We start from the raw sequence: 13,735 nt of genomic DNA, 5'->3' as shown, positions 1-13,735 counted from the left end.
TTATTAATTTCACTTTTGCTGTGAAAAGGCCTTTCCAATGATTTCTTTGTATTTGCTGTTAAAATCAAATAAGCAAGCCTTGCCCATTTGACAGAGTAATGCAAAAGTAACAATTTATTATTCACCTTAAAAAGTAACAAAGTATGTAATTAGTTACATTTTTATGGAGTACCACAATATTGTGCGTTTATAGATAGATATTTTGTTTTTCCTGAAAAGGTTTTGTAAATACAATTTGATTATCATAGTTGTTAAACAATATTTTTATGTTGGATTTTCAGATTGAAAATTTGTGCTCTTTCTGAAAAGTATCAAAAATAAATTCTGAAGGTCTAGTAAAAAGTTTTTTGTTAAAGTAATCTTCATATAATAAAAATATAAAAAGGTGGAAATATTTTAGCATCGATATCTAAACATTAAAGAATATACACACAGAATTCATGTAAAATATATTTTTATTATGTATCAGAATCTATGGTTAACATGGTAATTTCTCCTGTAACTCTACCATCTCTAATACTCATGATCTCTGCAGTAAAATAACTATAATCATAATTTATGTAAATATAATGTGCTTACAAAACACTCCACTGCCAATAAAAGAGTTGCATTTCATAAAAACAACATTTTCTTTCAATAGAGCAGATTAAATTGTTGCATCTAAGAACAATTTTTATTTTATTTTTAATTATTATTACATTTTACAAATCATTGTATACAGTTATAAAGCAAAGGGCTGAATGTAGAAATGTGTAACAGCTGTTAGGGCTCTAGTTAAAACAAACTCAAACAAACAAACAATCAGTGTTTCATATAAAATGGTTTTGGCATTGCAGTAATCTAACTAGGGGGAAAAAATCTAATGTGCGCGATTAAGTACAGGCTAAATGTTTAATTTAATGTATATAACAATCAGCAGTAAGTATCACAGAAATAGAGTAGTCATTAATGTTAAACAGCACTAACAGGATTTAAATAGTTACTCATATATGAAGGCGTTTCGGCCATAATCAATGAACTTGACATTATGTTATTAACAATATGCTGCTGAGAACAAAGCCAAAAACAACAAGCTATAGACATTCGATCGCCAAACTAACAGGCGTATAACAATAAATTATGCACTTTTATATTTCTTTGGCTAGTCATTCAAGATTCACAGGTTCATAACTACAGAGCTTTCTTCATCCATACCTTGTTTCATTTGCTATTACCATATTACCATAAAAAAAGAAGATTATTAATCTGCAGCTTGGGCGAGGTATTTATGAAGGTATTTTCTCTACCATAACAGTAAAAAAAAAGTACCGTTAATAGGGGTGACCCCGAATAGACTCGATGCTTTGAGAGGAGGAGCTTGATTCGATACCAATCTCTCTGTCGAATATTCACTGGGTGTGTTATGATCATGCCATTTTGGCTGTATGTGGGGAGCTCAAATGTCTGATTTCACACAGAACCACTGGTTTTCTCCCAATAAGTTAATATACAGCCTATTAAAATACTGTGATAAATAAGAATCTGAAAAGAAAGAAGCTTTAAATAAATATTTTTACCACCCTTATAGATTTAAGTTACACTCTCCATAATCTTACACTGACACAGGCAGAGTGAAAGATTGTGTATATATTATTTATCATGATGCATTTAGTTGAGTTCAGCTTCATTGTGGTAGGCTACTACATTAAGGAAGGATCTCTTCAGCGCGCAGCGTGAGCGAGCAGGACAAAAAAACAACAATGCAGAATATAAATCCGGGCAGGCCGTGACATTGGTAACACAGGCACTTACATAGGGCAAAAAATGACTGGGGGGGAACTGCACAAAAGTTTTTTTTGTGTTTTTTTTTTTTTTTTTCTTTGAGCCCTCTTGTGCCCATTGTGTGCTCCTACACCCATATATTAAGCGAAATAATTTCTAAAAGTTAACAATTTTAGTACTGATCGTTCATCAAAATAAATTTTAGAATAAAATAAAATTGACATCAACGAAAAATACGATTTGACAACATTAATTTAAACACTTTCTGTGTCATATAGTACATCATCATAATGCATTAATTATGCATGGCGCATGCAGTTAAAATAGTTTTGTAATTTATGTGATCTTAAAGTATCATTTCTAAAAAAAAAATGAGTAAAAAAAGAAAATTATCAGGGGCACAAGGCAGGAAGCAACTCAAACAAGAAGAGCCAAAAAATATAAATATAGAGGTAAAAATCACAAGTTAACAAAATTATATGTCAGTATTAGCTAGTGATCTTTATGTAGTATTTTGATATAGTCTTTTTAGAACATCTTAACTGTTAACTGCTTATTTAATTTTACTTTATTTAAAGTCTGAAAATCTAGAAATCTATCATCTCACCTATAGGGCACCAACAGACCATGGGCCGGCGGCCCTGATATTAATAACTATGACTGGGACGGTCATATACATACATATAATAACACCATTATAATAAAACGCTGTGAATTTTTAGAGTTTAGTTGCTGTGTTTCTGCACATTGTTGTGTGAAGAATGTGTTCATTCAGAGCCACACAGACATGTTCACGCTTTCGGGGTATTTTGTGCAGAAAGCCTAGAAGTTGTAATATTAACGTTGTTAATGATGTATAAATAAAGCGTATTTTATATGAGATAAATGATGATTTAAAAACCTGGTCATCTTCAGCGCGCACATCTTAATTTCAGAATATTAATAACTACTGTCATATACATAACTTTATAATGAGAGAGCACTGTTGTAAAAAATGTTAAATTACATTTAATGTTAATCTTTAAATCAAAACTTAAATCATTATTTACTCTGTTTGTATCTGCGAGGCATCCGTTACACATCTTCCCTGTGTGTTAACGTAATTATGGCAGTCGAATGTCTGAATTGACTCTTGGTAATGTATTTTGCCCCCGAAACATACGATTTGACTATAAGTCGAATATCGGCACGATTCGAAAATTCTGATTAGACTGAAAATCTTTAGTCGGGGACACCCCTAGTAGGCTACCTTAAAGATATTTGTGAATATTTCATGTGATATTTTCATCAAATATATGTAGCTGGGTTCCTTCCTCCAGACGTTAATCCAGTGTTAAACTGCAGCAGGCGACTGCATGTGGACTCCAGACGTCTCACTTGCAAACTCATCACTCTCTTCTGGCTCCCTCGTTTCAGCATTCATCTCCCGGTCTACAGAATTATGAAAAAGCATTAATATACTAGATCATTGATTGAAACAAACAAGCACAGCAATTTTGTGTGGACACATTTTGTAAAGATCCTCTTGCATGTTTTTAACTCAGTATGGAGTAATTCACACTGCACTGACAGAGGCAGAAAACTGACACATTTGTGGGGTTTTGTCTAATCAGTGTGTTACATCTGTTGCTGCTTGTTCTCGCTGATTGAACATGTTGACTCTGCATTTGTCGGAGAAGTGATGTAAACTGTAATCTGGTGTCCTGCATCCGTCGGTGCGAATTGGTTTTTAAAATGATAAATGAGCAGCTCAGCAGATCTAATTAGCTGTTAAGAACTGTATCATGTTTGTTAATGCTTAAGAAAGTTATGATAAAGTGGTTTATTGTAATAAAATGTGTCAATTATTTTAATGTTTCAACTTTATTACATTGAGATTTTTGGATTTCTATTAGGTGGGGTTATTTTAGCATAATTAAGATTTAATTGTAGTTTTTATTGAGTTTATCTTTCATATCTTTTTAGTTAATATTTTAGTCTTTTTGTATGATTTGTAAGTTTTTTATCAGTTTTTGCTTTTTTCATTTTAAATATCTCTCAATTATTTTTCCATTGTATTTTTTTTATTTATTATTAGTCTTATCAAGATAAACTAAGATTATTAACCATTTTCATTTTAAATTTTCATGTACAAAATAAAATAAATCTAAGTTTTTTGTGTGTGTGTGTCTATAAATTTTTTCATTTCAGTTAAAAGTTTAAAATACCAAACACAGTTTTGTATTAACTATAATAACCTTGGTATCATAGTGATGAAAAATGTGACATTTAAAAATAATAATAAAACAAAAATATACAGACAATACAGATTACAAATGCCAGTTAAGACATACAAAATGTGTGTTTATTGCTTGTGGGGTCGTGTTAAAATATCTTGTATTTGTCACCCAAGTTGCATTTTAAATGTGAAAACTGAGTATTTGTGACATGAGCAATGCCTCAAAAGCAAATCTCCAGACATTAACCAAAGGGCTATAAGATGGAGCAGATGCAGGAGCAGATGACTCTTCTATATGAGTCATTTTCAGCTCAGTTTGAATGAAGCATTTGTCGTATACAGTAATGTGGTCCAGTTATGGTTGATTTGGACACTTACATAATGAGGCTCCTGGTGACAGCAGATCAGAAGTTAAAATCCTTCCCTCTTCATAAAGCTCAATTTTTCGGACCAGTCGCTGCCTCACAGAATTCACAAACACTTTATTGTCAGAAAAACCTGTAAATTAAGACAGTGCCAAAAAGAAAGTTATAATATCATCCATTCAGAAACATGCTCTTAACCATTTATGATCTACCCATTTTCATAACAAATAATCTCATTACCTTCATTGGGACTGGACTGTGGTGAGTTTTCCACTAAAGAACCACTTGTTTTAGTGCTCTGAATGCCAAAGCCCCCACATGACGTCTCCTGAGCTCTGCTACAGTGACTCGTCAAGTACTGAGAAAAGCCTTGACTCTCATCCGATTCACACGGCATACCAGAAGACTGTGAAGCCCACGATTCAGCATTCAACTCTGACCCCGAGCTGCTAGACTGAGTCACGGCAGAGGTCAAGGTGGGGCAGCCAGTCTTGTGAAGGCAGGGGTACGTGTCTTCTTGAGGGCGGAGTTTAGAGAACTGATGAGTCAGAGAGTCCAGGGAGCTGCTGCCGGAGCGCAGAGGTTCAGGAGTGGATGGATGAGACGATACAGGAGACAATCTGACTGTGGTCGATCTGCCAGAGGTCTTCAACCCTAAATGCACATCTTGAAGTGCTTTGAACACCTACAAAACACCAAAGTAAAATGCTAGAATACACATTATATTATGAAGGGGTATTATTGTTTTAAATAATCGTATTTAAATAATAACTTTCTGTTTTTTGACACTGAGCCTGTGTCTTTAAGAAATGCCCTTCACATTTGTTTTGAGGTGCAACTGTTTTTAATCACTCCATCCTTTTATATTTAATAACGTGAAGAAATGCTCTTTTTAGTTCTGAAAATAATACTAAATTACACGGACGTTTAAAAGTTTAGGATCAGTAAGACTTATGTTATTTATTTTTTAAATGTCTCACCAAGTCTGCATTTATCTAAGTAATATTGTGAAATATTACAATTTAAAATAACTTCCTATTTTAGAATATATTTTAAAAGTGTAATTTATTTCTGTGATGCACAGCTGAATTTTCAGCATCATTCCTCCAGTCTTCAGTGTCACATGATCTTTCAGAAATCATTATAATATGCCGATTTGTTGCTCAAGAAAAGTCTTATCATCATCATCAACATTAAAATCAGTTGTGCTGCTTCATATTTCTGTGGAATCTGTGATACTTTTTTGTCAGAATTCTTTGATGAATACAAAGTTATTATTTGAAATAGAAATCTTTTTTGACATTATAAATGACTTTAGTGTCATGATTCATTTAATGCATCCTTGCTGCATAATTGTATTCATATTCTTAAAATAAATAAATAATGACTGACCCCAACATTTTTAACAGTAGTACATTTAGAACTTTACATTTTTACTGCACAAAATTAAATAATTGTTTTATTTTATTTGTCATGATATGATAATTTTAAGAAAAACACTACTAAAACCATAATATAATAAACAAACAAGCATTTGAATAGATTCTCCTACTTCTGTCATCCGGGGTCTCTTCTTCCGCCGTCGGTCTAAACATTGACATGCCAGCTGAGAGATTTCCATCGATCCTTGAGGGGAAGGAGTGTCTTTAGTCATCAGTCGAGGATCCAGATGTTTCCTGCAGATGTTCTCAGCCGCGTAAGCATTGGACAGCTCCCGCGAATGCTTCCCTTTGCTCAAACTCCTTCCATCATCTTCCTCCTCTTTTACTAGATCTTTCTGTGAGAAATAACAGGTTAAACCACCCACCAGACATCTCTACTTTAACATGTGACTAAAAGAAGATTTCAGCTCTTCTTACCAAGTAAACAGTTCTGGATTGGCCATTGACCTCCAGAGCCCGGCGTCCAGTAAGTACCTCTAGCATGACCTGCAGTATGAGAGAAACTGGAGGGTTACTTTATCAGATATGGAAAGCTGAAAGACCTTTGCTGTAAGAATGGGTGATAAAACAAATATTATAGTGATATCTCTGCTAAAGGTATACAATTAGGAAATATTGTGAACATGCTTTGCTTATACAGACAGTGAACCCATTTCACACTGACTTTTTGTCTCACATCCATGCTGAATTAAATCATTTCTGCTTTCAGATGCTCCCGCGTGGGTTAGTGTTTTGTATTTTGGTACCTTCAAGATTTTTAAATGTTCATTTTGTGATCATTTAGTAAAAATGCAGTGATCAGTGTCTTAGTGCGGTGAAAAAAAACAACAACTTTAAAAAAAAAAAAAAAAATTCAAGAGCAAATACAAAAATATGAATCATTTTCAAAATAGTGAGATTAAATGTTTTAGCTATATTGCCAAGCCATAGTCTATAGCATCTGTTTACTAACAGGAAACATCACAAAAAAAAAAAAAAAAAAAAAAATTATATATATATATATATATATATATATATATATATATATATATATATATATATATATATATATATATATATATATATATATATATATATATATATATATATAATTAAGGCTGGGTCTTCCATAAAAACCCAACTCAGACCTCTGGGAGTTAATCAAAAAGTCTTTACATTGTCTATTAACTATTCTCACACACTGTCTTAATCTAATCTAATCTAATCTAAATCTAAAATAATATTGCTGGTGAGATGATAAACATACGATCAGTGCCGTCCAAGTTAAAAACTCATTGGTGTTAATGGGATTTTGTGTCTGAGATGCAGCTCACCACTCCAAAGCTGTAGATGTCGATCTCCACTCCCAGCTGTCCATCCTTCAGGTATTCTTCTGGGAGGTATGCGAGAGTTCCCCGGACCGTAGCTGTTTGAGCCACGCTGGACGTCTTGCCTGGGGTTTTGTTGGGGTTCCGACAAAAACGTGCCAATCCAAAGTCCCCCAGCTTGGGCTCCAGGTGGTCCTCTAAAAGGATGTTCGAGCTGTAACAGAAGGAGCATGACTGGTTGGTACCATGATAATTAACATGCTTGTCCAAGCGAAACAATATATTCAGCAAATAATATATGCAGTTTTTTTGTAACATTATAAACGTCTTTGCTAAAATAGAAGTATTAATTCTTAGACCCCAGACATCTGAATGGCAGTGTCCATGTGCTTTACATGTTCTTGCACTCACCTCTTGATATCTCCATGAATAAGTGCAGGTGAACAAGAATGCAGGTACTGAATAGCTTTGGCAGTGCCAAGCAACACATTTACACGCTGTGACCAAGAGAGGGCGTTACTGTCCTGAAAGAAACAAGTGTTGTGAATGACAGACCTATGCGGTCACAGGGTTGGATCATAGAAGACCTAAAATCACTTACTCACTCACGCGGTTATAAACCCAAGTGACTGTTTTGAGGGATTATTTACTTACAATGAAAAACAAGTAAACAATAATAAGAGGCACCACTATAGTCCCACAGAAGTGGTTCGTATTTGGACTTGTGAGACCAGTGACTCAAGCCGTTATCTTCTCATTGATATAGCTGACAGCGTCACTGATGCTGTCCTCACAGTGATGACAACACTGACGTCAAACTCTGCACAACAAGTTATGTACATGCAGGCCTCAAAAAAAGATTTGAAAGCCAGGTTGGACAAAACTACCTTTTAGCATAAAAAAATTATTTCAGATCACTTGAATGAGGAGTCATACAAGCTATTTTTGTGTATTTTTAAGTGATTTTTTTTTTCAACAGCTCTGTCCCCATTCATTTTCAATGTATATAAAAAGAGCACACAGGGCCTTTCCTCGAAATATCTCCGAAGGCCTCTTAAGACCCTGCGGACTCATATGAGGACATTATATTTTATTGAATTATTCTGAGATTGTACATGCCACAGTTTTAAGTCTGGATGTCCCGTACAGGACACATTCTGGGCTTTTCAGAGATACCAAATGATTGGATGTTTCACGATGATGACTCCCTCTCCTTGGTCATCAGAAATGTCTGAAATTAATTTAGTTACACTTTTGTGGAAATATGATAATATTGTTATTATAATTATAATATCATTTTTAAATTGTGTGTCATAAATCAACATATCAGGAAAATGTTATGGGGTTTCAAATCATAATATGACTTTCTTTTATGAAACAGGACGTTGACTTCATACATGTCCTCATATAAGGACACCGGGACTAAAAGCATGTTTATTACCCATTTTGGAAGACATAACAAATGAACAGGGAAAGAAATTATATTTCAATATTCTATGAGATATTATATATTATTATGAAAATCTTGTCAGTTATTACACTTCTTTTTTCATTCCAAGTTCCCCAAAAACACATTAATATAGTTTACAGATACATTGTATAAAATGAGGAAACCCGTTTATGGTTGTCATTTTACACACACACACACACACACATATATATAAATAAGTGTGTATATATGTGTGTGTGTTTATGTATATATGTATATACACACATACATACACACACACACACAAACATATACATATATATACCTAAAAATGTATTGGTGATTTTAAAAAAATATCAATTGCTTGTACCTATGCATGTTCAGTCATGTCCTATTCTTTTTTATATAGAGAGTCCCGATGTCCTCTACCAAGGACATGGCATAACTTATGAATGAAATAGCTTTAAAAAAAGATGTGTACATTATTTTTAAAGCTGTGAACAATGTAAAGACATGGAAAAAAAAATTCCTAAAACTTTTTTCTTGGGTCTTAAAAGGTTAGAATAAATTCATGCACATTTGGAACAACATGTGGGGTGAGTAAATGATGACATAAGTTTCACTCTGACGGAACTATTCTATGAATAGCATAGTAAACACTGGAGCAGAGCCTATACTGTCAATCAAGAGTGGTAACTCACCTCACATCGAAGCCGGTCCTCTAAAGAGCCCTTCGGCATATAAAAATATATTAAACAATACATTTGTCCTTCTATACTGTAGCCAACAAAGTCCATTATGTTGGGATGTCTGTATCTGTGTAAGAAAAAGCCTAATGAAAAACCGTCTTGCTTTAGATTATATTGCATAACATTTAACAAGAGCATTACAGTAGCTGAAGGAAGCAAAGCTTGAAATGTCAAAGTGTCAGAAAAAAATGGCCTAATTAAAGGACAAAAGGGTGACAACTAACCACAAAAAAGTTTTGGAGGGTGTGCTGTAGACTTTCATTTTTGGGTCATGAAGAGGTGTGGTGCATAAAGAGCAATCGAAACATCAAGCGGGTAAGTCCCATTCTGCGCTTCTGTTAAACAAACAAATCAACCACAGCCAGACTGAAAAAAAAGCTAATTAAAAGGAATAGTTCACCCAAAAACATCCAAGATGTAGAGGAGTTTCTTCATCAGAAAAGATATGGAGAAATTTAGCATTACATCACTTGCTCACCAATGGATCCTCTGCAGTGAATGGGTACCGTCAGAATTAGTGTGCAAACAGCTGATAAAAACAACACAATAATCCACACCACTACAGTCCATCAGCTGCTTGTTTATAAGAAACCAATCCATCATTAAGGTGTTTTAACTTTAAATAGTCACTTATGGCCATAATCTATATTAATGCTTCCTCCAGTGAAAGAGTCCATCTCTTTTTGTCCTCTCAATTTAAAATCCACTGACATATTTGTTTAGAATTTATTTTGGACTGTTTTGACTTGTAAACAGAGCTTGATCTGTGCATATTTCTCTCTTGATTCGGACAAGACAACTTCTTCACTGGAGTAAGTTATATTATGGATAGTGGGCTCATTTTTTTTTCTTACAAACACTCAGCTTTTCACTTTTACAAGACTTTAATTTATGGACTGGAGCAGTGTGGATTACTTGAAGATTTTTGGGATGTTTTCGTCAGCTGTTTGGGCTGTTAATTCTGACGGCACCCATTCACTGCAGAGGAGTGCTGTAATTCTCAATTTCCCCAAATCTGTTCTGATGAGCAAACAAAATCATCTATATTTCGGATGACCTGGGGGTCAGTACATTTTCAGCAAAATTTCCTTTTGGGTCAACTATTCTTTTAAGGCAAAATAGCGAAGGCAGATTTATGGCCCGAGAACAGGAAGCATAAAAGCCACAGGAGCAGAAAATAGACAGACAGTTTCTTACTGTGATAGTTTTTCTACTTCCGTTCTGAAACTTTCCTTCACGACATTCCAGTCCAAGTGGGAGTCCTGTTCCAAACACACACATTAAAGAGAAATAGAAAAAAAATGGATGCTTAGGAAACAAACTGAATGACTCGATAACAGAACGGCCAAAATCCTAATGGTTTGCTTTGTGTGTTCCCATCTAATACCTCTTTCAGCTTCTTCACAGCAAAATCAGTGTTTCTCATCACAGCTTTATACACGTGCCCGAAACCTCCTTCTCCAATCTGGTTGGACGGGGAAAAGTTGCACGTGCCACTCTGGATTTCCTCAAACGGCCAGCTCATTGCCGTAGAGGAAAGTGGCGGGGGTTCCACTTGGTTCACACATGGGCACTATGAACACACACAAATGTCAGTGGATTAAGAGACTGTAAGGAAGAGTCATGCTGACTAATGCCTCACCAGCACAATATAAACAGCCATTCTATTAGCCATTTTAATGGCTGAAGTTCTGTTTTTTTTTTTTTTATCAAATGAAGCACCTCTGTATTTGAAATTCTTGAATCCACAGAGTCCAGATCAGGCGGTGGGGGGCTAGGCTTGGGTAGAGGCCTGACTTCTGAATGAGCAAAATTAGCATTTTTACCACAGATACTCTGAAGCAGTCAACTTGCATTTTTAAAAAGAATATCATGTTCGACAGATGCAATCACTGAACTTAGAATAAAACATTACCTGGGACAGGGAGAGACTCTTTGACAAAGATGGCTGTACTGTTTTGACACGCAGGGACTGGTGGCACTGTTAAAGGTGACTGCTGCTTTGAACGAAACTGCTGTATATGTCTGCCTGTGGAAATGCATGCAGAAGTACATCAATGGATTTTTTTAAAATCTAAAATATAATGACATGCAGTGTCTGCAAAAAAAGTAACGTTTTTCTACATTATAATTTTTCGACTTCGTTTATTTTAATTTTAGTTTCAGCGTTTCAACATGGGAACATTTCGAATTTCATTTAACATTTTTATCAAAAATATATTTTACTTCAGATTTAATAATAAATAAAAAAAAAGTTTGAACCATTATTGGTTTTAGTTAACAATATTACTCAAATATTATTACTGATGAAAAATATGATATATAATACAAAGTCATTTATTGGCAGATATTTGGCTATTTTGAAATTACTTGCCATTTGTCAAGTTTATAGATCAAAAGATTACAGATCAAAAAAGTATTATGTCAGTTCCAATATATAACGTTAGCCATGTAAATAAATAATACACAACTTGAGTAGAAGTAGTGAATCTGAAGAAAATACTGTTTTAAACATTGTAATTTTAGTTGATTTAACTAGATGAATCTATATAACAATTTTCTGCATTGTTTGCATTTTGATTCAATCATTTAAAAAAAAAAAAATGCACAGATGAATCATGCAAAATTAAATATAAACTTGTTTTAACAAGGCAAATAAGGTCAATGTGTACTGTTTAAGATCAAATTACAATCCTAATCAGTTGTTCCTGTTGATTTTTTTTTTCAGTTGCTTTAACTCTGACAGTCTCTATAGAGATCAGAGAACAGAAACGGAAACAAATAAGCACGTGTGATCACAGCAGAAAACTGACACATCCGAGAGCATTGTGTTTCTGCACAACTTAAATGTGTTACCTACAAACAAAGTGCCTGAATCAAAACTATAATGTGCAACAACCACAGAATCCACCTGACAACCTGACTGGTTAGGGCATGAGATGTGGTAGACAACTGAAACAAGCAACGACAAGACACAATGATACAGAAACCATACATACATTGAAGGATGATATCACGGGCCCTAAACCACTGCAAGCCCTCAAGAATCTTCAGCAGGTCTCCGACCGTCCCGTTGCGATTGCCCCATGTGTGGATCAGGTTATCTGTCCGTCTGGGGCTTTGCTCCAAAAGACGTAGTTCAGTCTGGTCTGAGATTACATATGAAGCTGCAATGGACATTCAAGCACTTAAGTTTTAGTTTAGTTATTAGTTTCCACCCAAAATACTTCAGTTGCTACAGTAAAAACATCATAATTTAATATTATATTTAGCTCCAATGGAGTAAGAGAATCACTCATTCCAAAACTTCATAAAGAATCATTATGACTGTGTAAAAACTTTTAGCTGACAGTTACCTGGATAAAATGACATCACATTTAACATCATATTTAAACTAATTTCCAATCTCATGATTCCCAATTGAAAATGAGCTGTGATTTAACAATATGATGGAACAAATCTCAGCATCTCACATGAGTCAATGGACACAAAATAAACCCAATAACCCCAGTGATTCACGTGCATTGCTGAACTTTTAAATCAGATTATTAATTATTAACCCCTTTTACTCTAGTGTCATCGGTGATCAGGCCAGCGTAACAATCCTGACATTTAACGTTAGCTAAACATTTGTATATTCAGAACCACGCAAATATCATTACAAACTTTATTCACAACTAAACTGAGCAAATAAACCATAGCTGTAAGAAATAAAAATTTCACAAATTAAACACTAACTTAACTTTTGACGTCACATTCTCAGATGGCTAAGCGAGTTAGCGAGCGTGCTAATCAACACATCCTCCGTTGTTCGAGTTAAGGTTTAAAAAATACACTACTACATCAGCTTAATAAAAACCTAAACATCAATACACAATTCTTACCGAATAATGTCCAGTCTGAGAGTGAAAGTGAGTCCATAACCCGTGTAAAGTGAGTCATAACAGACGCGGGTAAGTTGTAAAGAAACTCCCTTTCAAACTCCGCTCCAGACATTTTTGACAAACCATCCGCGTTTTCCCTTACTTTATCTTTATCTGCTTCGCTGTGACAATATTTTTGATCAGCTCTGATATTATTTTACGTGGTCTTAACGCGGGAGTTTCCTGCTTGTGGCTGTCACTTGTGGTTTCTTTTCTTTTTAGTTTGAGCCCCACCACAGCCGTGCTACTGGTTCGTGAATATTCATTACGTCAACGAATTAATATTCATGAGCAGCCGATTACGCAATCGATCCAGATCACCGCCCTCTTCCTCACGTTAGAAGTTGACATCTACATTACGTTTTTTAAATATTCATACACGTCACCTTCTCAATAGTAGTTGAGTTCGTGAATTCCTTCTCCAACACGTCTTACTAAAATCTTCCATTTCCTTTTTTCCACATTTAGTAATAGAGTAAATTTCACTGTCCTGATATTAAGTGCAGTTTTTGCATTTTGAGGCATTTGCTTAAAATGTTTA

The 13,735-nt window shown here is 34.6% G+C and overlaps 1 protein-coding gene across 1 annotated transcript; it reads right to left on the bottom strand.

Moving 5' to 3' along the window:
- Nucleotides 1-437: 437 nt before the first annotated feature.
- On the bottom strand, nt 438-13,454 carry irak1 (interleukin-1 receptor-associated kinase 1). The gene is made up of 14 exons (XM_026269160.1): nt 13,156-13,454; nt 12,271-12,438; nt 11,187-11,300; nt 10,994-11,070; nt 10,659-10,844; nt 10,469-10,533; nt 9,224-9,338; nt 7,505-7,617; nt 7,100-7,307; nt 6,204-6,272; nt 5,897-6,121; nt 4,585-5,029; nt 4,358-4,477; nt 438-3,192 (listed from the first exon to the last, which is right to left on the bottom strand). Exons 1-14 carry the CDS (start codon nt 13,265-13,267, stop codon nt 3,095-3,097), a joined length of 2,115 nt encoding a protein of 704 aa, XP_026124945.1. The 5' UTR covers nt 13,268-13,454; the 3' UTR covers nt 438-3,094.
- Nucleotides 13,455-13,735: the final 281 nt, after the last annotated feature.

The sequence above is a fragment of the Carassius auratus genome, chromosome 8 (assembly GCF_003368295.1).
Source record: "Carassius auratus strain Wakin chromosome 8, ASM336829v1, whole genome shotgun sequence".
Taxonomy (NCBI): Eukaryota; Metazoa; Chordata; class Actinopteri; order Cypriniformes; family Cyprinidae; genus Carassius; species Carassius auratus.
This window is presented reverse-complemented; position numbering and strand designations above follow the sequence as displayed.

Coding starts and splice junctions, on each gene's coding strand:
- irak1 (XM_026269160.1), bottom strand. CDS start 13,267: ATGTCTGGAGCGGAGTTTGAAAGGGAGTTTCTTTACAACTTACCCGCG. Junction 11,301..12,270: donor CCGTGATATCATCCTTCAAT/GTATGTATGGTT, acceptor GCATTTCCACAG/GCAGACATATACAGCAGTTT. Junction 6,122..6,203: donor AATCCAGAACTGTTTACTTG/GTAAGAAGAGCT, acceptor TATTTCTCACAG/AAAGATCTAGTAAAAGAGGA.